The 26,585-nt window shown below is 36.0% G+C and overlaps 2 protein-coding genes across 2 annotated transcripts in view; both read left to right on the forward strand.

Moving 5' to 3' along the window:
- The first annotated feature begins 922 nt into the window (after positions 1-922).
- On the forward strand, positions 923-8,593 carry LOC145768332 (uncharacterized). Its single transcript, XM_082579810.1, has 5 exons — positions 923-1,010; positions 2,068-2,157; positions 4,905-5,042; positions 5,957-6,178; positions 8,135-8,593. The coding sequence occupies exons 1-5, from the start codon at positions 923-925 to the stop codon at positions 8,293-8,295; spliced, it is 699 nt and encodes a 232-aa protein (XP_082435936.1). The 3' UTR covers positions 8,296-8,593.
- Positions 8,594-8,789: 196 nt separating this feature from the next.
- LOC145768334 (complement factor B-like) overlaps positions 8,790-26,585 on the forward strand; it is a 39,971-nt gene continuing 22,175 nt past the window's right edge. The window contains exons 1-9 of the mRNA XM_082579811.1: positions 8,790-8,858; positions 14,919-15,116; positions 15,979-16,182; positions 16,813-17,024; positions 17,670-17,811; positions 18,262-18,399; positions 19,463-19,542; positions 20,448-20,607; positions 24,128-24,276. Of these exons, the coding sequence (XP_082435937.1) occupies positions 14,957-15,116; positions 15,979-16,182; positions 16,813-17,024; positions 17,670-17,811; positions 18,262-18,399; positions 19,463-19,542; positions 20,448-20,607; positions 24,128-24,276 (1,245 nt within the window). The 5' untranslated portion in view covers positions 8,790-8,858; positions 14,919-14,956. The remainder of the gene's footprint in view (positions 8,859-14,918; positions 15,117-15,978; positions 16,183-16,812; positions 17,025-17,669; positions 17,812-18,261; positions 18,400-19,462; positions 19,543-20,447; positions 20,608-24,127; positions 24,277-26,585) is intronic.

Here is a 26,585-nt window from a genome sequence, read left to right on the forward strand (position 1 = left end):
GCTGTTTTATGATGATTGTGATGGCTTCAAAATTTGAGGATAGATATATTTTTTTGAGTTTATGCAGTAGTGTGTAAAAGTACAGAATAATTCGCCTATAGTGACTGTGGCTATAGTGACACTTCGGTGATGGTGACAATTTTTCCGTGGTTTCTTCAGGTGTCACTATAGGCTAATTCTACTGTAGCTTCAATTTGATTCATACAATAGGACTCGAAAGTGCCTCGCACAAGTTTTGCAAAACCGCCTCGGAATACTCTGCTCTTCTGATTGGTTCCCTAATACCATGGCTGCCTAAAGATACGGCCTAATTTGTCGCATTTTGCAGAAATTCCCAGATTTTGCCAACTTTTCACGATTGCTTAACCCTACTGTATCTTAATACGAGCTGTTTTTGTACGCGGAAAGCACGTCACGGGCTAACTAAGCCCCGTGTGCCGTGTCGCTACAGATAGGGTTAACCAAAACCTAAACTACTGGAAATCGATGTACCTAAAACAACCACGTCGGTCAATTGACCGGTTGATAAGCAGATAAGAACAACTTTACTTGTAAATGTTTCCTGAACAAATTATTTGATTCGGATGGAAAACCAAGCCTGTGCCAGAGCTTTTGTCAAATACGTTTGTGGTTACAGGAGTAGGAGCGCTGGCCTACACCTCTTCCTGTCGCAATCATGAATTGCAATCGTTTATTGTGCTTTGATTTATTGAGTCTGAAGTGGGATAAAAACCTGATTTTTTTGTATACACTGATGATTCTTCACAACGGTTAAACTCAAATCCGAAGTACACACATATCGCAAAGGTGTCCTGGTATCTCTCATTTGCTTTTCTAGCGATACTGAATTTTCATTCCAAAAAGGTAAATAGTCTCTCCAAAAACAACGGCTTCCGGCAGGCGGCAAAAACGACAATTAAGGATGAAACATCTGGGTACTCAGGTAGGTCACGTCACGGAGAACAAGAAACAACGCAACTTAAACGTCAGCACAATTAAAAATCAAGAAGGTAATGGAGCGCTGGAACTGTTTGATTATTCGATATCTACAAGAATAATTTTATCCAATATTTCCATTTACCGGTCAATTGACCGTTATAGTAGTTCTAGATATATTTACGATTCTTTTGGAGTATTTTGAGTGTAAAGTGATTATCTGCATAAAGTACGTAGTTCATACCCAACGTGAAAAGTCTTCGTAATATCAGCAGAAAATATGCTCATTTGCGAAAAATATCACTAAAAACAAATGCTCTACTGGTCAGTTGACCGGTATGGTAGTCCTAAAGTTAAACTATCAGGTTTGGTGACCTTGCCTAATTATATTCATCGATGCATACCTATACCTTAAAATTAGATCTTTGGATGCATGTTTTAAATTATTAGGGTCTTTCCACCTTTTCTTTTTGTTCGTTTTGTTTTCGAAATTTATTTTTGCAACATCGTTTTTTTGAGATTTAAACAAAAAACAAGAATATTAAATCGAACTTTTCCAAGACGGTATTTGCCTAAAGATTAATAATAATTGAATTACTTCCTTATTTGTTGGCGTCATACGTGTTTTTGACGGAAAGGCTCAAATTCAATTTGCTTTGAAGAGTTTCAAGAGTACCGTAGCGTTGAGATTCAGCACATTTGTGATTTGCTTAAAGAGAAAAAGTTTCAGGAAGTTATTTCGATGAGGGTTTGAGAAACAACAAGCACAACCAATTTCAAAAGAAAAAAAAACTTGCCCGAAAGCTGAGAATGATTTGAAGTTACAGCATTGAATGTAGATTTAGAAAACATAAATTGTTTGTTTGTCTATCTAGTAACTTTGTGAAGCTGTAGTTATTTAGTATTTTTCTTCATAAAACTTTCACATTTCAGTTCAATTCTAATGTGTTGGCTGTACAGAAAAAAAAAACAACTATTGCCACTGGTGAAAAACGACAAATAACAAATAATGAGCCAAGCCCAAGTAAAGGAAGATTGGCAACATGAAAAGCATTTGGCCGTAAAACTAAATACCAATCAAATTATAATTCTGATGTAACAGTTTTATTTACTTTTATTACTTGCTTTTAGGTCTAACAATGAGTACATATATGTTTGTTATCTTATTTGCTTTTGTTTTTTTGTTGGAATGGAAAGATGTTCAAAGTGGAGCTCTTGAAAGTAAGTAAACGCCAAATGTTGATGTGCTGAAATAATTTATTCTCTGCTGTGGCTCCAAAACGTAGACTCTCTTTTGTAGGTTTGTTATTTATGGCAACCGCTATTGTAGAATTATGCAAATACTACCTTTCAACTAAAAACTATAAAATAGCATGATATATTATTATTACGCATTAATCAAACAGAGTTAGCTGCAGCTGCAGCATTTTTTTTTAAATAACAATGGTCTTTTTTGTTCAGTAAAATCGGGCAGTTTAGACGATTTTTAAACTAAGAGAAAATGCAATGGATTGATTTCAATTCAACACTCATTTACTTCACTCCCGCATGTTCTAAACAAATAGACCTAACCCTTTAATTGCCACGCTTTTTTTGATGCATTTTTCAGAATTTAGCTTGAGCAAGGCTTTGATTTTGAACTGCTGTAGGCCTACTGTATTTTGAGAAAGGTAACTGTCAGAAAAAAAATTAAAAAATGAAAGTTACTGCATTTTCAACAGTCTTTTACAATATATTTACAAACTGTGTGCATTTTGATATCTGAAAATAAAAACAAAAAAACATGAAACTGCGCTAGACGTCAGGCAAGTTTCAAGCTTTCCACGCATCGTTGACGCGTTGAAATTTATAGGTTATGCGAAGAAAGAGTCCCAGAAACTTCACTTTGCACAAAAAATAAAAATTCTCTGTAATTGATTGAAAATTGCAGAAAAAGTTCAAATACAAACTTAGTAATTTTTTTCAACTTTTAGACAATACAAGTCTTCTACTTTCTAAAAAAGTAAAACCCATGCAGTTTGGCAAACACAAACCACAGTTATGGTGATTGCAAAAAGTGTGTATGTTTTTAGGGCTTGGGGCAGTTAAAGCACTTTAAAAAGCATGGGACACATTTATTCAATAAACAACAACAAAAATTAGTGTAGTACAAAAATAATTAGCATTTTTATGCAAATATCCAATTGGGCTAATATTATTGATTTGTTTGCTACTGATAATTTCTGAAAATTTACACCAGGTAGACATAACTGATTGCTTGCATCCCGCATTAGGTAATCATTAAGACAATAGCAGTTTTTCTCGTTTTAAATATACTAAACCTTGTTTTAGTCAAGTAGCTTATTCGGATTTTGCAAAAGAACTTTAAATTCTGGGATTGCAATTTTTTTAAATCTCAGCTCTAATCAAAATTTAGGGTGTTGTTTAGTTGGCAACTGCTTTCGAGAGAGAAGCGAGAAAACGAGCGGAAGGAACGCGAAGAATGTCTCGGGTGACAACAGTACAGAAGCATAATATCCCAGAAGGCGCTTCCCTTCAGAGTGCTCGATTGGCAGAGAAGAACTCGAAAAAGAGCAGGAGCAATGTATTTTCAATCGTTGTACAGTTGCGCGTGAGGCGGAAAGATATGGAATTCCGAGTCAAGCAGCAACTGCCCTTGCAACCGCAACATTACTGGACACAAAAGATGACTTAAATCCTACGACGGTATTCGACAGAAACAAGCTCGTTCGTGCACGAAACCAGCTCCGTTTAGAGAAAAATCACTTCGCTTCCAGTTAGCTTCACACAATAGTTGAAGGCCTTTACTTCGACGGCAGAAAGGATAAAACCCTTTGATTGTTTTTGACTGTTTAGATTCGTTTTGTATATTTTCTATTTTTTTAATTACGCTTTTTTTGGGAAAAAAAAACGTTTTTTATTTTATTTGGGTGATATTGATTTTTTTTGTGCGGCGTTTTCCGCGGTCCAATTTAAAAAAGGTTTTCAGATTTTTGGTTTGTGACCTAAGCCTCCTATCTGAGCCGAGTTTCTAAGTGATTTGACAAAAAAAAGTGCATTGACTGCCCTCCCTTATGCCTATGGTACAAGGAAAATTCTCTACCGAAGCTCTATTGTTCTATTATTGTATAAATGTAGGTCTGGACTGTCTCAAACTTTTCAAGTTGTTATTAGAGAACACTTCCAAATTTGAATTTTTGTTTGAACGATGAACTTTTGCATATCAACTTTGAATATAACTATCAATTCCATACGTTTGTATAGTAGTAAGCTTATTAAGTATCGAATATGTCCATACCGCCAGGATTTCGTGCACGACTTTGCGCACAAAGAAACCGCTAGCGGCTAGAACGCGTACAGCTGGTTTGGCTCAGGGATGTGTATTTGAGCATTGGCATCAAAGACAAATAGCCATCGCTAACAATAAGCTATCATCCGCCCAAGTGCGTACCCTTCCATGAGTTGAAAAGCACTGAACTATGTGATTAGAGTTACAGGGAACAATGACAGTATTTAAAACACTGACGACAATGCATAAACTATTAAGCGTTGTGGTTTACTGAACATTTTAGTGGTTGAATTAACTTTGCGTCCCATGACTCTGCGACCGGGGACTCTGCTTTCTCTAATCTCGGTGGCCGAACCTGCATCAGTGGTTCACAGCCAACTCAGGTTCCTATCAGAGGCTTCGAAGTCCGAAGATATAGATTCACACTAACCGATCACCAACTCCAAGCTAGGCCACTATTGGAAAGCCAATGAAGTACCGGCCTAGTTTAATGATGCCGTTTTCGTCCGCATGATGTGAAGTAGAAGATGAGAAATATTATGCTTTATCTGAAAATTATAAGTTTTTATAATTTTTTAAAGCAACCCCTGATGCTTCGCTCAAAAGTGGGTACTCCCTTGCCCCCATTAGCTAGGTTACTGTTAGAAGGCTGACATGTCATTTCATTGGAACTGTTTAGGTTGTCCGTCACGTGACCTGAGGGCTGCTGCAGAACAAAGAAGGCGCTGTCGAAAACCTTGCACCAGTGATAGACATTGCTATAGAACTCGTCGATGCATCTGTGGTCATGAATGCGGATTGTCTTGCATAGACAAGGGTGGGTATTTCATATTTGCATATCGCCTTTCCTAAACATTTGAAAACAAGAAAATTTATAAAGATTGTTCATTTGCAAGAAACAACATTATTGTAGTTGGTGTTACATAAAACCAAAGTTGATGTAAAATGTCCAGATTCACTTTACTTTAAAGGTTGTAAAAGCAAAAACAAATACAACAAGACGTAATTTACCACTTACAGTACTAACAATTACAGACAGGAAGTCGATTTAAATACAGAAAAAGTCATTTTCTTAGGTATGAGCTACAACAAGCTATAATAACTTGTTGAAAGCAACAAACAGTTTGTTTGTTGTAAATCTAGATTCACGATTCGTTCTGGATAGCAGAAAAAGTGATATGTTATTCTAACAGCCACGTTATTTTATACCAATGGAAGTCAATTTAAAATACAGCAACAGTCATTTTCAAATATGAGCCACAACAACTTAATATAACTTATTTATAAAAACTTAGTAAAGGTAGTGGTCGGTGGTCTGTGGCAAAATTAGGGGTGCGATATATACTGACGAACCCAGCCTCATGGGGGAAATTAACACGGTATCTATCGTCGTTAATTCTTGCTGCAAACGGCTTCCGAGAAACATATAACCGCTGATAGGCTATGTTTGTTGACAATTTATATTCACGACTCTTTCAAAACAACAGCAAAGGTGATACCTTATTTTCTAGCACTTGCAATGTCACTTTCGTGCTTGAGAAATCTATGCTAGGTTTGTGGTTTAATTGACATGTTGATTAATTCTTTTATCTACAGTATATATCATGTATCAAGCATTTTTCGCTTTTATTGCATGATAGCCATGGTGGAATTGATTAAAGTATCTACAGTCCAAAATATGATAAAACAATAACATTTTCATTCAAACATCTTTTTACAAATAATTTACAGAGATACGCTGTAAGGTTCTTCCGCCAATAAATGCATCATCTCACGTGGAAGTTTATAGAAAAAACGCCGCAGGATATTATGTTCTCTTGACCAGACCTCCTTACAAGTTTGATGACATGGCTAAGTATGTTTGCAATCCTGGTTTTGTTCTTTACAAAAATATAACACATCTTTGCACTGGAAGAGGCAAATGGAGCAACAAGAAAAGAAGCAATTGTACCAGTAAGTTTCATAAAAAGTGTATCGTGACAATTGCTACTATGTGTACAGCAGTTTAATTAACACCATCACTGCTGTGAGCTGTAAAGTTTACACTAATATACTGTACTAGAATGCCAACGCTAATTAGGCCTAGATTTTACCGTTATTTTTATTACAAAATAAACTGGACAGTAATAATCGTATATGATACACATACAGCATAATTTCTCTTCAACTGAATTTGTAAAATTCACACAGTAGTTAAATAATATTGGAGCAAACTTGTCAAGGTCTTCTGTCATTTTCAAAAAGTTGTCAATTTTATTGATGTAGTAAAAGTCAAGTTCATTCATTCATTATATCGAACTTGAAAATGCAGATCTGTAGCAAACTAAATAGTTTCTGTTGTCAGGATGTTAGATCAGGATAAATGTTGCATTTCTTCTTCGAATGAAGTTCATCCAGAGCATTGCACGAAGCTAGAACTTCCAGGCTTCAATGTTTGCAGTTTCTCTAATCTTTAAACTTACTATTTAGTTATATCGTTGCATGTATTATATTCTTTAGTATTGGATTCTGAGCGTTTATGATAATAGTTGTCAGATTCTATTAAATGTATTTTTGTCCAATTGATTGCTGGAGTCGATACGTTTTTTTCAACAGACCCTTTAATCTTTAAATATCGCGTATTCTTTTAAGAAATGTTTGCTTCAATACCATAGCTGTAGACAGAGATGGGCAAGATCACCAGTATTGGTGATCTTGAAGATCAAGATCAAGATCACCAAGAATAGGTGATCTTGAAGATCAAGATCAAGATCACCAAACTAAGTGATCTTGAAGATCAAGATCAAGATCACCAAACTAAGTGATCTTGAAGATCAAGATCACTTTCAAGATCACTTTTTGTGTACTTGAAAAAAAATGAAGTTTTTGGTCAATGATGTTGCAAAAAATAGTTACTATACTGTATATAAGCAACCCGGGTAAAGGTATATAGTTGGTATTGCTAACTTTTACTTTTAACTACTCGATCGCTGGCCTAAGAATTGTAATGAGTTAGTGACTGTTGCTATTAGGCCTATCAATTGTTGACGTAGTTTGCGTAGAATCGCAACGTCACCCCAAGGCCGAGGTTAATTACAATAGTAGCCTACTGAAAAAGCAATTAGTTTTATGCTTTTTATTTATAATAAATAAATAATAATAAAGTTTAACTGCATCATTTTTTACCAAATTTTTGTCTGGTTTATGTTGGAGTTTTTATTCGTGTTACTAAGTTGTTTTAACTTTCACTGTGTTATGTCAATGTTTATTGCACCATTTACCCATCTGGCAACCTTGATACTGTTGTCTGCTATCAAAAAAGTTCCAGAGGTTTCCGGTCAAACAAACCGCTCCATACTCAGACCGTAAACAAGTCTTGGTCTGGTTGATTTGCTGCAATAAACCACTTTACATGACCAAAGTCGGCTAGAGTCCAGATTTTTTAACACCGCCATTCTACACTTTTGAAACATCTAAAATTGGGTCAAAGAAAGCAAACATTTCTTTAAAATTCACACATGGAAATTGTGAACAAAGTTAAATCATTTTTTATTATACGTCAACAAAAAGTACACGGAAGTTGACTTACTTATTATGACCAACACCGAAAACTTTTTCAATTTTGAAATGGCAACACTGACCAGATTAGATGGAGATTTTAAATCGTCTTTTGTTCGACACATACCAGATTAGCAGTGGCTTAATGTTAGTAGTCGCCACTAACTACTTTGTACAGTACAAGTTTTAAAAAAATGCCTCTATCTAGGAAGTAAACTTTAATTTTAAAGTGATCTTGATCTTATTGTTCTTCAAGATCAAGATCACACAAAAAAAAGTGATCTTAGATCAAGATCACCAAAAAAAAAGTGATCTTCAAGATCAAGATCACGCCCATCTCTGACTGTAGATAAACATAAGTTTTTGATCCAGGGCCATGTGGTGAACGCAACGACATCCAGGTGTCAGCGAATGGAATGACTTGCGGGGAAGTGTGCGTCCAAGATGGAGATTGCACGTTGGGAAATGAATGTCGTTGTGATGGGCCTTGCGGAAGAACTTGCGTTGCTTTGGGTACAAGCAAACATGAATAGAAGTCTTGGGTTACGTGAAAAAAAAAGAAAAAAAAACAGAAAAAAAACAGAAAACAAACAGATGTCATAGGACGTAACATTTCTATTAACTTTCGCTAATGAATATTTTGTTTTCTTTTTTGAATTAGACAGATTGTTCAACTTTCAATGCAAGTGGTAGAAAATCAGGATAGCTTCGTCATTTGCCGCTATATCACGAATCACACTTAATGTTTTATTAGTAGGTCAATCAAAATGGTTTGCTTGATTTTTCTTGCATCATCACGTAACTCATTATTTTCGATGAAATTTTTTTAATGGTTCCTGAAGTTTCAAATTTTGTTTTATCTCTAATAAATCCAATATCATGTTGAAAAACACTTTTTATCTTTAATTTATTTTGGTAGATGTCAACTGCGGTAGCGCACCACCTTCCAATCACTCAACAATAAAATATAAAGGAACAGGCTTCTTCCGTGTAGCCTATTACAACTGTGATAAAGGTTTCTTCTTCCAGTCCGGAAGCTCTGCGCGAAAATGTACTGGAGGGGGATCGTGGGATGGGCAATCGATATCTTGTCAACGTAAGAATGATGTGTTATGACGCAAAACTACGGTTGGTGTAAGCCAGTGGTTCTAACCTTTCTTTCCCAGCGCCTTTTTTCAAGAGATGTCCACAGTCTGGCGTCTATCACGATATAAGGTCTGTACTAAAGAGGATGAGTTATAGCGTTAATTTGTAATCGGATATTGCATTGTAGCATTGTACAATTAAGAAATTAAAACTTAAATTCAAAGAATTATGGTAAAGTAAAGGGGGGTCCCATACTTGATTCAAGTGTCGGGTATGAGAAAATAAGGTTCTCATTGTACTAAGCCTTCGGCACTAAGGAGAGTAGGGTAGCCAGTTCCTTTCTCTCGGCCGCCTTTACTTCAGCAACTACGCCCACCCCATTTATTACACCCTGGGTAGAGGTGAGCGGTGTTTTCAACAACCAGCTGAAGCCGGGAGTCGAACCAGGTTTGCATAATTGGAAAGCCAACGCCTTATCCGTTGCGCCATCCCACCGCTATGGTAAATTTACAAAATACATTCACATTTTCATTATTACTTCAAGAAAATAGAGGCAATATTTCAATCAGTTTTCAATTTCAACATGCATAATATGCCCCAAGCAAATTCGCAGCGAGGTAAATATGGTTGCACATTCTGAATATAGCGCCCCTTATATCGCCCCCTGAATATTTCCGCTCTTCTAAAGGTCAACAGCGCCCCCTAGGAGGTTGTAGCGCCCAGGTTAAAAACCGTCGGTGTAGGATATGAATTAACTTCAGATCACGCCAACAAAATTGACGCCATAGAGAGACATCTTGCTTATATAGCTCTGCTCGAGCAACGAAGACTCGCAGCAAAGACAATCAAGGCTGTACACACTAGTAAAAAATTCGAACACTTACTCAACACACTCTTCCCGCAAAATGCTTTCTTTCACAATAAGGCTCACAATCTGTCACAGTTATGTCACAATCTGTCATCTGGCTACTTTACCGCGTAACCTATGCCAAGCACAAGATACATTGTTTCACTTTGCAAAGCGTGGTAGGCGTTTCTTCTATTGAAATACAGTCTCCTAGCCTTGACAAAAAACTATAAATTCTAAACACTTTGCATTTTTTAAAGCATTATTTACAAAAGCTGTCTGAAATATATTGTTCGCAATGAATTTCGTTGCCTTGTGAAATACTTGGAAATGGTTTCAAATGCGCAAATGAATTGTGAAACAAACTTTTGCTGCTTTGTGTTTGTTACAACTTAATCGTTATTTACCCTTGGATTTGCAATATATATTTTGCTGGTCGTATGTCTTCAGCTTGCGTACGTGCATTATTTTTCTCTTCTATTTAGGAGGATGTGTTGTCCAAATGGTCATTGCATACTAGGGAGGGGCGTCAATGCACTTTTTTTGTCAAATCACTTAGTAACTTGGCTCAGATAGGAGGCTTAGGTCACAAACAAATAATCTAAAAAACTTTTTTAGATCGGGCCGCAGGAAAACGCCGAACAAAAAAATCAATATCACTCAAATAAAATAAAAAACGTTTTTAAAAAAAAAAAAAACGTAATTAAAAAAATAGAAAATACACAAAACGACGCTAAACAGTCAAAAACAAACAAAGAAGGGTTGAATCCTTTCTGCCGTCAAAGTAAAGGCCTTCTACTATTGTGTCGAGCAAACTGGAAGCGAAGTGATTCGTCTCTAAACGGAGCTGGTTTCGTGCACGAACGAGCTTGTTTTCGTCGACTACCATCGTCGGATTGAAATCATTTTTTGTGTCCAGTAATGTTGCGGTTGAGAGGGCAGTTGCTGCTCGACTCAGAATTCCATACCTATCTGCCTCACGCGCAACTATATGGAGATCGAAAGTAGGCTATATCGCTCCTGCTCTTCTTCGAGTTCTTCGCTGCCGATCGAACACTCTGAAAGGAAACGCCTTCTGGAAGATTCTTCTGTAGTGTCTTCATTCGAGACATTCTTCGCGTTCCTTACCGCTCATTTTCTCGCTTCTCTTTCGAAAGCAGTTGCTCCTTCCGCTAGTTCCTCTTCTTCACAGGTTTTACCGCCTCCCAATTGACGTTTCCAATGAAACCAGTGCGTGCTCCGCGTTGGTCCTTAACGAAATCAACCTCGCGTGAATGCAGTAATTTGTCGTCAACGACGTCGAAAAGAGTGTCGAGACAAAGAGTCGCCTTTATTGAAGCTTTCCATTCAGCCGTTTTTCTCGCCGTGGGGATTTTATTCTTCGTCTTAACCATGGCCCATTCCTTCAAAATCTTCTTGATCACTTCCTCACGCGTGATGATCGCCACTGTGGCGAAAGCTTAGATACTTGTTATCTTAGTCATCACTGCTTCCGCCATCTCGCGCAGCCCCATTTTCTTCTAGCAATCTCCGGTGACCTTCTTCATGATTTTGTATTCTTCTTTTACTCGGGCGCAATATCGGAGAACGTCACCACTGGTGGGAAGAACCAGCTTATTCATTTCGTTGGCAAAGCCGAATACCAGATAAGCAGATCGAGTATAATATGCGGCCATGTTATAACTATTACAGACCAATTAACTGCAATTAATTGATAAACTACCACCGGTACTGATTATTTGTATTCAATCAATCAATGTAAAATACGACTGGTAAGCTACAACTACCACTACGAATTACTGTAGCCTACTGAATACCTGTAATAAATAGCGAATTGTGTTTTAAATTTCCCTCCACTTCACTATTGTGAATAAATTTTTTACTGAAACAGAACCCAATTATACTTGCTTCAGTCAGTAGGCTAATACTCCACCTATTCTTTCTTCTCTGAGCACTGATACTTACCTGATCCCTAAGTAGTCCATATACCCGCCTTCACTTTTATATCTACCCTAGTTGCAATGCCCATACCCTGCTTTCACCTTTTATATTATAGGCTAGGCTATACCTAAGTTTTAGTAGCTTACTTACTTGCATAACTGCTTTCAGCTTTTATATAGGCTATCAAATAGCCTACTTGCATACTATGCTTATATAACCTAGCCCTATAGCCTAGCTTACTCTGAATCCAGGCAACCCTGCCTGTCAGGAGAGTTACAAATGAACAGTAGCCATTTTCAACATGTTCTGAATGATTGGCGTGTCAAAGCTGCAATTGGGGTCTTACTGAGAATTAAAGCATGTTTAGGTGGCTATCAACTATGTATGTTTTAAGATCTGAGCACACATGTTTCCAATATTTTTTTATGTTTTATAACAAGACAAAGTGAAAAACTGGACTGTCATGCATTCCAAGCTTTATTACAAACTGAGTTTAACTGTATGATGATTGATGAATCAACCATGTTTGATCGGTGTGCGACGCACACATCCTGAATATAACCTACGCAACTGCAGTATCCCTGGAATGGAGTGATTTAGGCTACTGATTAGTTGGACCCTGTTGTGCACCGTCTTCCTGGCGTTCAATTTAAGAATGGTTTTCGACTTCGCCATTTACTCGACAAACCTCCTTAGAAATTCGAGTTGCTAAGCGATCTGTTTCCGACGGCCCTCCCTATTGTATACGGTATTCTTGCTTTAACCCATATAAGACATGAAAAATAAAGATGCTTAAAAATTCGTGAAAGTCACATATCATCTTTAATAGTGTGTAAAGGGATGATAATTGCCAAAATTTTTTTTATGTTTTGTTGATTTATTGAAGTATTTGCAAAAATCGAACGTTGCGAAAACGCATCGTTTGTCATCCTGCCGGCAGTGGATGTTGCGAAAACGCATCGTTTGTCACCACGCATACTATTGCTGTTGTCGCAATTGATTCGTACATACTTAAAACATATATGTAGGCTATGTCTGTTTAATCTCTTGATCTTCCTAGCTATTATCTTCATATGTTTAGTTGTATGATCTGTCTGCAGTGTTTTTTCTGAAATATTGTAATATTTATTACACTAAGTCAGCTTGGCAGTTTGCAAGATTTATTGCTGGAACAACGGTTGCATTATCAATATTATCATGTACTCACTCGTAAAAACGTATTCACTGTTAGTGGTAATGTTGAGAGCATTTCAAATGTAAATGAACATCGCATTTCTTGCAGACGTATAGCCTACTGTTTGGCTCTGGCATTGTCTGCATCTTCGGCAGCTTTTGGGTTCACTTGGAACGATATCATGAGCAATTTGATCAAACCGCATCTCTGCATTGATCGCCTTTGTTAGCGACTGTTGTCTTCCTGTTTTTTTGCAGAGGGACTCCACATTTTTTAAGCCAGATTTGTACCAGTGATCTGGTAAAGGTCAGCATGTCTTGGCTGTAACCACCTTCACTCGAAAACAGCCAAGCGTTGTTCACACATACATTCAACATGTAGGAGAGGATTGAAAAGTACCATTTCTTGACTCGAATATTTATCCTGTATTGTGAGACCGAAGGGGCGGGACCTTGCCACTATAGCTTCAGCCGTAAGCTGATCACGCGGTAAATGGCCCAGCTGCACATTTCCTTTGTCACCTGAATCTTCATCAGTCATATTTCCATTATCCGGTGGAGCGATAAACACTGTAATTTCTTCAGACGTTTGAACGACAGTGATGTTATCATCATTTTCTTCTTCAGAACTTTCTTTGTCAGAGAATCTTTCAAGTTCTTCCAACTCTTCATCCAATCTCTTTTTCCTAACAATGGAGACAAAAATAATTAACCACACGTGTGGGAAAACTAGAGTTAGAAAAGTAGAACAACAATGTAATTTGCTTTCGACAACAATCACTAAATAAGGCCAACAGTTTAGCACAAAAGATTTCCTGTAACACTGAAAAATTGTTATGATATGGAAGATAAGTCGGGCTTGTGGGATATTACTTGAAAACCTTCAACAGATCTTTGAAGCACATTGTAGAATTTTAATAATTAATATATAATTCTTAATTTACAAATGAATTCTAACTTGGATAGCGGTTAAATATTTTTGCATGAGGTTTTCGTTATAGGCCTGCTGTAATTATGTACGAAACTAATGCAATATGTTATAAAACATTCAAAGACAGATAACAGATGGATTGAGTTGGGTCAGATTATAGTTTGTAAAAAAAACTTTATTTACAGATTAGCATATTTCATTATCAACAGCAATCAATCCATAATAAAATGCAGAGCGGTCGCACATCGAAAGCTCACGGTATGACAAACGTTGCGAAAACGCATCGTTCAGCGCATCTGTGATGACAAACGTTGCGGAAACGCAACAAAAATTGCCACGCATTTTGAACACGAAAACACTTCTACTTAGAAGACAGCTAGATTTTATATAAGTGAACCAAGCAATACCTAATACATTAAATTAAGATACACACTAAAAAAAATTGTAAATTCGTCATATAAAAATGCAACTTACCTAATATTTCTTGCAGCCATCGTATTCCAAAAAATTGTCGAAATTCAGAACTATGTTAAAACTTCAGTAAAGTTAATAAACAGATAAGTTTTTGTTTGAGAATTATTAAAATAAAGTTCAACCAGCCTCATGTTTCAAAAGAATATATATTTCGCTACATAATGAGCATCTTCAGTTCTTATTCAAATAGAATGTCATAATAGAATATTGAATATTCAAATATAGAATATATAGAATTCAAATATATAGAATTCAAATATATAATTCAAATATATTCAAATATAAATATATTCAAATATATAATATATGAATTCAAATATATATATAGAATAGAATATATAGAATTCAAATATAGAATTCAAAATAGAATATTCAAATAGAATGTATTCAATGCCAGGGTTAGGTCTCGGTGTCTCAGAAGACATTCACTTTATCAATTTAAACAGATAAGCTAACTTGTTTCTGACTCTCAAAGCACTAAACTAACTAATGAAACTGGACTGACCGCAAAATCTCAAGCAGTTCGACCGAGAAATAGAAAAAAGCGCGACCTACTTGTCTGTTGCGAAAACGCAACGTTTGTCTTATATGGGTTAACCCAATATAAGCTACCGCAATGCTGTTTGAAAGTATGTAGCAGATCGTAGGTGAACATTGTAATAATATAAATGAAGCAAACACTTCATCCATTCGTTGTTTCTCAGGTGTGGAATGTACTGATCTTCGATCCTCCATTCAATCCATGAATGGGGAAGTCGTAAACTACTATCCTGGGCCCTATTACGTCAATGCCACAATGACCCTCAGATGTCGCAGTTTCCACAACCACATTGGAGCCAAAACAAGAACTTGTCTCAACAATGGAAGGTGGAGTGGAGTCGACACAGTTTGTGATAGAAAACGTTGGTTTACTTTTTATTTAATTTTTGAAAATTTTCATTGCTTATTTGTAGTCGCTTACAAACGATTGTATTTCTGGACAACATTGGTTGGCGACACATTGAAAGCGTAACATTGAAGCAAATGTGTCTCTAAAAAGCATTCAAGTTTCTGAGGTATCACGTTTTTGCAGATTTTAGGTGGTTAATTATTTGTTTTTTGAAACGAGGATCATTAACTACAGAAATTGACTTATGGCGAGGGTATATGGTCTAGTTTGTGGGCCGAAATAACTCTGAATCCTGCTACCCACAGCACTTGAAATTTACACTACCATGGCAATATGAGCTTTATAGTCCACAAAGATTCAAGTCAAGTTCGGTAAGCGACCCGCGTTTGCAATCAATGGGTTTATTCTTCAGAAACAGGAACAGTACATGGTTGAAACATGCAAGTTGTATTTGCACTGCAAGTGGCACAAGTTCCCATACTGACAAGAAGACAACGAAACGGCAATACAGTCTACAAGTCAATTGCCACTCTAAAATTTGGTTCTGTAATGTCCTAAATTGAGGGATTAAATTTGTTCTATGGAGATAAAGTTAATTATTAGTTAAAATGTTTTGAAGCACAAATATTTTTTTAAGGCCAGATATAAAATTCTCACCTCTAAAACACAGCTTTTTGTACATTTGAGGTATAATGTGAGGTCAGAAATAAATCTGTCAACTGCACAGAGCAGATTTTTGTGTAACAAATTACATTTAAGAAATCTTCCTCGTACGTATAATTTTATTTGACGTGATTTCTGATTGTATGACTGGCGTGTTCAATTCTTGTCTATTTTAATTGATAAGATCATATGTTCATTTGCATTGCGAATAGGTGGCCAAAACGAAGCTCCTCGTTGCCCTCATCCAGGAGTTCCTGTAGGAGGACGCTTGATTTCTTCTAGGAGTTACAGGAGTTTTGGGGTTGGAAAAACAGTTCGATTCCAATGCGATCCGAACTTGGTGCTTGTTGGTGATGCAAAGCAGACTTGTTTATTTTACTTGAAGTGGAGCGGAGAGGCTGCCCCTCAATGTGTCGGTAAGTTGACGAAATAAAACTTTTCTTACATAGAAAGACAACTTTAGTAGTTGTGTTAAATATATTGTTACAAAAATATCAAGCATATATCTGGGTTGCCATCTCTTCCATTTAGTTTGCCTAGGCTGCTGTAGTACCGCATGTTACACCCTGTATTCTTTGTTTTGATAAAAATACAATATTGATAAAACTTGAAAAGAAAGAAATTTAAGAGATATTTGATGGTTAGTTTGATTAAGATTAAACTAAAAGCTTTTTTAAATAGAAGAATTTCACATGAAAAACAATAGAATAGAATGAAAAGTTATTTAAAATATAGAAATACTGTTTGCTCACTATTATTAGCTTTTTAAAATAGTGGAGCATTTAATCTATATCATAACTGCAGACAGTGCACACCCTTTCGGCCTTCCGGCCTCCTCAGGGCAGTAGGTACACTGGTATGGCAATGGCGATATATACCTCCATGTAACATTTTCCAATTTGTGTTAACTAAGTACCTAAAAATGGTACTACTGTCAACCTTGCCAAAGTGCTCAAACTGCAAGCAGTGAGCTTAGCGCAACTAATCTATATATTTCCAAAATTAGAACTTCAGTTAGGCTGATGGCCATGTGCTTTACTTTGTAGATCCTCGTGTGAGAGATACCGCTTTGGAAGCCTTGGGAAAGCTCTCTCAGAGCACTCAGAACATTTTATCTTCTCTTCCTTCCGTTGGACGTTTTATTGGAACAAAAGAAAAAGCGAGCCATGAAATATATTTTCTGTTTGATCTTTCAGAGAGCGTGGATGATGACAGCTTAAACAACTCCCTTACGTTTGCTGTGAAACTAATTCAGAGGGTGAGAAGATGTCAACTTTAGTCAAAGAGAATATTTTGTACCTTGAAAAATCTACAGTGCTACAGCATTTTGACTTTTCATTTCACACATATTTGTATGCAGTACAGCAAATAAAAAAAAGAAAAGATGTACTTAAAAACACCCGTTGAATTGGCCCATGGTGAAATTGAGTGAATGCGTCGGATGTTTGTAGGTACATCTTTTCTTTTACTAAAAATATTTGTATTAGATAATTCTTTTTGTTTTACTGTGAAAGAATTCGGTTGCTGTCTCGTATGCAGGAAAATTCACAGTTGTTATGATTTAGATTAAATAGACCGGAAAGCAAGAAAATCCAATCGTTGTGTCTATTTGGTAATTATCTTGGTAATAATAATTTGGTAATAATCTATTTGTCTATTTGTCTATTTGGTGCATTCAATTGGTAATTATTCATTACAACCGGACAGATAAGGAATGCTTTATGTATTCCAATACAATAGTTTCAAACGTTAATATGGGTTGAATAATAATTTATTTCAAATTCATTGCTATATTTTCCTCGGCCAATGTAATGAAATACTGAATGCATCTACAAATGAAAAAACGTAATAATATGAATATATGCATCCAATAGTAATACTTGCTTATATTTCGTTGTTGCAGCTTAAAGCCAACGCATCTGGGGTAATTAATTATGGTGTCGTGGTATTCGCTTCAGAAGTGAAAGTCAAAATTGACACACAAGACCAGCAGCCAAGTCCAGAAGTAGTCATAAAAACTATTTTAAAAATAAGTTTACAACGACGTGAGTAATTGTAGTGTTTAGTGTAGGTGCTGTGCCTTGGTATTTATGCACGTTTCACGGCTATTATTATTTGCTATGTTCACAACGATATTAAATAAGAAATGCGTATATAGCGAAATCAGATTCATGGCGTAAACAGATACAATTCAGTTTAATGTTTGATTTCCGACCATCAAAGCAAAATAACAAATAGGCTACCACTTGCCATAACGTAGCAGTTGTCTGGAAATAGGTAGAAGCGACTAAACGCTAACGTTAACGACATCAACCATCACAAAGTGGACAAAATAAACTATAAGTGTGATATAAGAAAAGTTCACAAAAGCTAACAATGGCTCATTGTATCCAACTCTCGACATGTGGAAGGAACGTAATATGATGAAGTTCATATGTATTGCCATATATTGTATGAAACGCTCCTGAATTTGATAGTTGGATAATATGTTTCAGCAAATATCCAGGAGCGCATACGCAAAGGAACTAACACCGAAGCAGCCCTCCAAGAAGTAGCATCTCAAATTGCGTATTCCTATGAACAAGATGAAAACCAAAACCAAAAGGAAAGACACGTTTTTATCTTTACAGATGGTAGGTCTGCCATGAGTAGTTTAAGCAGCTTCTACGCATTTTTTAAAACTTTTGCTTTATTAGAATGTTCATTTTATTATATCATGTGACTGCTCATAACTCTATTCTTCCGATTTTCGTTTGCTGTATCAAGGCTGTGCCGTTGGTTGATGATTAACAGTGCAGTCAAAAATTATATAATTACTTGAAAGTTTGTAAGGTAAACACCAAACATAAAATTTTTCAAGGTTAAAAATACGAAAAATTCAGTGTGCTCATAATTTCTCTGCTTTGTAAAGCGCTGAAGAGCAACGCATTCTGTGATGGATACAGCGCTATATATAAACAAACATTATTGTTATTAACATTGCCAATTAAATGGAGAAGAAGACAACGAACCATTGCATGCTATCAAAAAGCTGGGCAGATAAAAATGTAACAATGAAGGGGTGTACCAGCAAATAATTATAGGATTGGCCCATGATACAAGAGAAGGATCCACAGAGGATGAACTTTGTCGTAACGGATGGAGGTTGTCCTTAGTAATTCTGAAGTTTTTTTCTGCAGATTGGATTACGGTTATAATATTTAATATCTTTTCAGGAATTCAGGTTTAGAGGTTTTTTTGCAGATTAATTTAAAGTTGTAAGATTTATTATCTTCTCAGGAAGTACAGGTTTAGAGATTTTTTTTGGCAGATTAAATTACATTTGTAATATTTAATATCTTTTCAGAATTATCGATTCTTTGCTGTTTGCATGTTTTTTCAGACCTTCTGATGATCCGTTAGGTGAAACAATTTGTAAAGGCTTCAGATAGTAATAACTATATTTGAGGATACTAACTTATATGCATAAATCAACAAGTGAATAACAAAAGTCATGCAAATTTCACTTTGTGTGGAGCTACCTGCACTTGAGAGGTTACTGTTTTTTTTATTTTTTTATTTATAAGATAAAAATGTGTCCGCTTTATTCTTAAATTCCTCGAATGATTCACTTTGTGCATACACCACAGCAGACGAACTTTTTACTAACATTTTATTTTTGCTACAATTAACACCAAATGTGACTTTTTCTTTTAGGCAAGCATAATTGGGGAAGGCCACCTCAGCACATCATAAAGACCATGAAACAACAAGCAGAAGTTTATGGTCCAGTAACGGTAAATAAATTGTTTAGAGTTGTCAGTTATTTGCCAAATGCCAATATAATAATAAAACATCACAATATAATTCGTTCTTATTTTTAATCATGCAAATAATAGTACATTCCATATATTTTGAAAGAATATAGAAAGAATGAAAAGCAACAAAATGCAAATGCTTAAACATGCTCCAAGACTACAATGCTGTACGACTTTGAAAGGATTAGTTACGGCTGCAATACAAATGCATAATGCAGCGTAAGTGCATGTATTAAGCCTAAGACACTAGAGAAAATTGCTATAAGAAATGCAATTTGGAATATTCACCATATTTTAGATTAAGAATAGTACTGTACATTGTTGTAATTTTACGTTTATTCTACATATGTTTCTACAATATGGCTTCTCTGCTAGGCGCGCCTTACGTTGTAGATGAGTTTCACGACTATTTTAACCATGTGTCTGTCAGTGAGTAGGCGAAGTAGCTTAGTTGGTAGACTCCGCCACGTTGCCAAACGTTGTCATAAGCTGCTGCTAGGTCAACATATGCAGCCCCAGCTATCTTTCTTTCCAAGCTGTAAATTCTGCTAGTGTAAGACTAACTTACTTTGTTTGTTTTATACTTATGGCTTGTGTTTGGCAGATGTATGCTCATGATTTTTTAGTTCATTATAACCTAATAAATGATCGTCTTATACATAATGAGACGTACAATTCGCTTTTTCGGCCACATTACTAGAGTAAATTTTCAATTCGACAATTTTCTCATGCCTTGTATTAAATGTGATTTCAATAAAAAAAAAATTTTTACGGTAAGGCATTTGGTCATATGCCTTCTTAAAACTAAGAAAGTACATACACATTTTATTACTTTAATTTTTGAACTCACAAAATACTCTGCTAAAAGCATTCATCCTTCGCAGTTTTATAGCATCACATCGTGCATTGAATGTACAAATGCATTCAATCGGGCATATGAAGAACTACTTGCCTTGGCTGATGGCAACATGGAGAACTTCATCTTCATAGAAAATTTAAATGTAATTTCTGAACTACTTGATCAAGTCACTGATGCCAGAATAGGTTGGTCTTATTTTGAACTTTCTTATTTAATTTAGTAAGTCAATAAGTCTGCCAAGGTACCGCGTTGGTGAATTATTTATGTAGGCTACATTGTCGTAAAAATTCGTTAATGCACTAAAATAAATAACACATAACATGAGCTGAGTGTTTGCAAACATCTAAATGTTTTAACTGTTTATTTTTGTTTTGTTTGTTTTATTATCTTTTTCCTGCATTGCAGGAAAGCGGACTTGAGCGCTATGCATAGGTGTACGCCTTCCGACGTACACCTGACCCACGCTGCAGTCAACTGCAATGTCTGTTTCCGGTTGTCTACTCTACTTATGACTTAAATTTGGTACTACCCATTACTCGAAATCGATCACTGGGTAGGGGCAATTATCGTAAAGTTTCTTTCCCAGAGAAACAACAGCAAGTGCGGAAGGCTGGAGTCGAACATGCAGGCTTTCGACTGCGAGCCCAACGCGCTAACCACTCGGCCATTGCTGTCGACGCACTTATGATTTATTTCGGGCACGCACTGGAAAGCTTGAAAGTTCAAACTTATTTTTTCTTTACTACAATTTCGATTTCCACCCCTGCCATAACTCCCACCCCTGTCATAACTCCGACCCCTGCCATAACTCCGACCCCTGTCATAACTCTTTTTTCTTCTCTAATTACCAAACAAAGTTCAAATCACGAATTAACTCCCTGGCTGAGTGCTAAAAGGGTCACAATTCACAAAACTAATGTCATTGGGTCTTACTGAGAATTGACACGTTAAAGTGGCTAACTGGCTAATGCTTACTGGAGCACCATCAAAGATTGCCAGACCTTCTTGTGCAATGCATAAAATAGCTTTCTTGACATTAGTTGTTTGCAAATAACACAACTCAACAAAAAATGGCGCAGGAGATGTTTCGTGAGTTTAAAGGTATTTTTAGGATCCTGGATCCGAATAAGGCATTAATTGTTTTTCCAATTGGCTCTATTTTTTGAGATATTTGTGTTTTAATTTAAAAAATACCGGATAACCGCATACATATAAGCTTCTCAAGGAGTATCGTAAATTCATAATATTGTGATAGAGTTGGTATAAACTTATTCCAGAAGGAAGATAAACCGCATTCCAAATAGAAGAGGAAAGTTAGGACAGGTATTTAAGCTTGAGGAAGCCAATAACCTTTTTCATATACATACAGCTTACTCACCATCTACCGCGGTAGGGCCCTTCTGTCAGAGTTAGTCCCTCGCTTCTCTGGCAGGTATCTTCCATGTTCTTCCATGTAAGGATGTTGTGCCTGCTGAGTGTTTGGGTATGTGGACGGCTCCCGGAACTGGCGCATTTATGATGAGTCAGGTAGCAAATCTATTTTACATGGAAAATTGTAAACCTGGAAGGTGTAGTGGTATCCATCTTGAACTCTGAGCATGTGCGAAAAAAGTTATTAAACAGAAATATTTTTTGTTTTCTTGTTTTTTTGTTTGTTTTTTTCTTGCGTTGTGCTAAAAAAGTTATTAAACAGATATATTTTTTTGTTTTCTTGTTTTTAAATATTTGCCCACTTATATTTGATTCAGAAGTATATTAATAAAACACTGCAGCAATCCCGACTCGTTTTGTTACATCTGTGGTAAATATACAACACAAAGAATACCAGCATTACAAAATTCATTAAACAGGTGCATCTGTCATACTTCGGGGCAGGGCCGTGTGATCACCATCTCGGGCCCCCCTGATATTTGGCTCCTTTGTTTAGTGGTTGTCCTTAAAAGTAGGTCCAGAAATCGTTTAAGGCACCAAATGCTTTCAATGTGAGGGAAAATTTACATTCATCATTTTAGCAAAGAGTAAACAACTTTTATGATTTTATAGAAAAACAAAAACAAAAAACAGTTAATAGGTTATGCCGACAATGCAAAAAGGGACTTAGAAAAAAGTTGGGAAAGAACCAGAGTTTTAAAGTAAAACTTATAACATAAATGAACCATGTATTGCAAAACGTAACGTTGAAATAAATGAAACGGAAAAACGGTGGGAGGGCTTTTTGACAAATTTGACAAATACAATCTTGTTTTGGTCAATTTTTAGGCATTTTAGCAGCAATATTCTTTTTATCAAGATGCACACTTTGTATGTAACCGAATTCATCAAATTAAAATTGGATTGGGGTAAAAGTTTTACTTAAAAATTAAGTTAGGCTACCATTTCAAAAATATTTTATTCACAACCACAGAAGAATTTCAGTAATTTTTTTCTTGAAAGTTTTTATAACCTAGTGTGTTGTTGCCTTTCAGCTATCTAGAACTTCGAAAATTTTAGATGAGGTGTCCCCACTATCACAAATAACATTTTCGCTTCATAACCTATCTCGATTCACATTGAAATTTATTAATTTAATTATTATTTATTAGGCTATTTGAGTGAGCAGTGTTTACTTTGAAATATTGCATCATTTTTTTAGACACTAAAAACTTTTCACTCCCTTAATCCTCAACTACACTTGCCATTATGGCCAAGATGAAAGAAATCTGGTTGAGCGAGCGAAGCAAGCGAAAATTTTTTACAAAAATGGAAAAATTTGTAAAGTTACAAGCCAAAAAGCGCTCCACTAAGTCAATATGAGTGGGCCCCTAGTTTGAAGTAAGCCCCGTCCGAGGCTTGGAAAGCAGTAAATACGTTCTTGCTGGATTTAATTAGCTATTGATTATCGAGCTTCTGTTGTATTTTTTTTAAATTTTTAAACAGTCAAACAACATTAGCCTAAAATAATTGGGCCCTTAATCAGCCTTGCCGCCCCGCCCTCGGCCGTGGGGTACGGGAGGCGGTTAACACAGCCCTGCTTCGAGGTAAAACTTGCGCACCAAGGTAAACCTTGTACTCCCCACAAAATCATACAAAACATGTGTAAAAGCAATGAGGTTGTGGAAAAAATAAACTTGAACCTAAGGTTTGGAGGAAACCAGAGAATCATCATAATGACTGTTACTATTGAATAATGAAATTATCACTTTTAAATCACTACACGAAAGAAAAAGGAGATATCCTTATTTAACATAAACGACGCGACCAATCAATCGATAAATCTGCTTTAAATATTTAGCCATACTAGCCAATATTTAGCATCGATAGTGTAAGAAATAATGGTCTTGATCAAGAAGCTGAAGGTACAATTTACCGAAAAAGACGTTTGTCGGACTTGGAACTTTGGTTTGAAAGTAATAGTACAAGAATAAGACAAAATCGTGGCCCTTTGAGTTTTATTCAACATGATATAAAAAAAATAGAGCTACAAAACTGTTAATTTTTGATCATTTATGAAATTAAAATTTGACGTTATCTCAAAAAAGACAGCCAATTTGAAAATGAAACTTCATTTTTGGATTCAGGCCCCAAATATGCCCCAAAGGCCAAAACCAATGATACATCTACTGGACAGAAATTGTGTTGACCAGTGTAATACTTGTACTCACACAGGCTATCAATTAAAATAGAACTGAGTTTTGAAATTGTTTTTAAAAAATCGTTTTTCCAAAGATTTCAGAAAATGTGGTCAAGGTGGAGATGTAAAAAGCATCAGACGACAAGCCTCCCCAGGACGAGTGATTGGTGGAACACGAGTAGTTTCTACTCTATCGTGGCCGTGGCAAGTTCTTATTACTCTCATTTCTGAAACAGTTGTTAAAGTAAGTACAATTATTCTTCCTGTCCCATTATGAACACAACGATTATGAACAATATACCCATTATGAACACAACCATAGGAAACTAATACTTAACGTTCACAATATCTAACTTTACTTGTCGTAAAATTCAATGATGTGATTGTTCTAATACTCAACTATTCGATTGATGTGATGTAAGCTTTTTCTGGTAAACACAAGAGGGTTATATCACGCAGCTAACTTTATTATGGGAACCATCAATTCAGTGGTTCCCAAGCTTTTTGTTACGTTCCTCTATTTGCTCAATCTGGAACTATTCATTCCTCCCTATATTACTGAAAACAAAAAAGGAAGTCCTAAATTTTAGAAACCCTAGCATTTTAACTAAAATGGTTTCTCTATAATTCCCCCAGATTGTAGCAGAAACCATAATGCTAGAATTCTAAGACTCCTTCCTCATTCCGATCGGAGGTAAAAATGGGATTTGGGACCGCACAGCCGGCAGTTTATAAAAATTACCAGCTAAGCCAGTTTTTGGTTTGGCTTAGCAAAACCATCACTCGAGTCGAAGTACGGTAGTAATTGGCCGACTTAAAATATACCAAATTACAAGTGAAATTGCCCATCGAGTCAATCATCCTCATTCTGCGCAAGCTGTACCCAGGGTGTGTGAATTTTTTTTTTAGTCACGTGTAAGCAGCCCACATAACCCACTTCGGTTATTATTCTTATATTAGTCAATACTTGATGTTCACGGGCAATGACATAACGAGGCAAATTGTGCAATATTCCGAAAGAATCATTGTAAGCAACAAGTAATAGTTTTATACTGGAAGGTCTAAACTTGTTCCAGAACTGGGATGCGTAACACGACATACAATAGGAGCGAAATACAATGTTTTTTTTACAACGGGTGAGCATTTAGCAAATAGAATTTTGCATTGTATGCAGCACAGTACTGAGAGCGTACCTACTTTCAAATATAATTTTCATCTGAGAGAGATCTCTTAATATTAATACAACCAGGCATTTTATAGAGTCTATGAACACAATTTCAGATTTACCTATATAAGTTTATAGCAGAGGAGCACGTAAAAAATAAAAGTTTTTGGGGTAAAATAACATACCAAATGACGTTTTAGAATTGGAAGTAATTTCATGTCAACAGCATAGCCTACTTGTGGCAAAAATCTAAAAAATTTTGTAAGTCACACAAACTAGGCGAGATGCAGCAAATGTCAACAGCAAACATAATGAGATTTAGACAAGAGTTGCGGACACAGCAACCAACTTTTGTTTTGTTGAGCTCATTAGAAAGCTGATCAATACAGTATATAGGCTACGGCAAAACGATAAGGGCTTAACACTCCACCTTGTCTGACTCCATTGGTCACTAAATGATTGGGACAGGTGACCTCCCCACCTCACTTGTATGGTTTCTTTACTATACTAGTATTCCAATAAACGAACAAAATACATAGGCACGTTACGTGGGATAACGTTTAATCCTTATTTGTAGCGACACAGGGCTTTATGAGGACGCCCCACCTTAGCAGTGAAATATTTCTCACAAGGAAATATTCTAGAAATGTGAAATTTCTTGACTTTTAGTTTTTTTTCTTTGCGAATTTTCTAAACCTACACTGGTCATTTTTCTACCTTCTTGCCTTTTACAATAAGCATTTCGTCTCAGGTGGCTAGACATTTTTGTGCAATGCTCGATATATGTATAACTTAATGATAGCGCAATATAAATGTTAGAGCAATTACGGTACTTTGAAATGTGAAAACGACCAAAAATGCCTTATATTTATGAGAAAAAGTAATTTTTTGTTTAGCTCAGCATTACTTTTGTTATACAGTAATTCAAAAATTTCTATTTAGAAGCTTTTTTCGGGAAATTAGAATAAAAAACGATTTTCAGACGTCTTTTCATCTCAAACACTTTATTTCAATAAATTTGTTGGGTATAAATTTAATTTCTATACGCACAATACACATTGCTATCATCCTGTAAAATATTTTGGCTCTATGACTTTCATAGCTCCAGTTATTAGCGATTAATTTGCACGAGGCTGAGATAGCCCGTGACGTAGCCTACTTTCCGCGTACGAAAACAGCTCGTCTTAAGATAAGGTTAAACAATAAATGATGATTGACTTTGTCGAATGCTTTTGAAGCTTTCAAAAAGACCAAATTAATGAAATTCTTTCCCTGAACTCGTTAAATTGTTCCCTAGGATGGAGTTCTTCTCCGGTTGGGAACCACTGGGTTAAAGCGTTGGTAGAGAGTTCGCTTTGCTGTTCCACAGACATAAAAAAAAACAAGTT

The sequence above is a fragment of the Aplidium turbinatum genome, chromosome 4 (genome assembly GCF_918807975.1).
Source record: "Aplidium turbinatum chromosome 4, kaAplTurb1.1, whole genome shotgun sequence".
NCBI classification, from domain to species: Eukaryota; Metazoa; Chordata; class Ascidiacea; order Aplousobranchia; family Polyclinidae; genus Aplidium; species Aplidium turbinatum.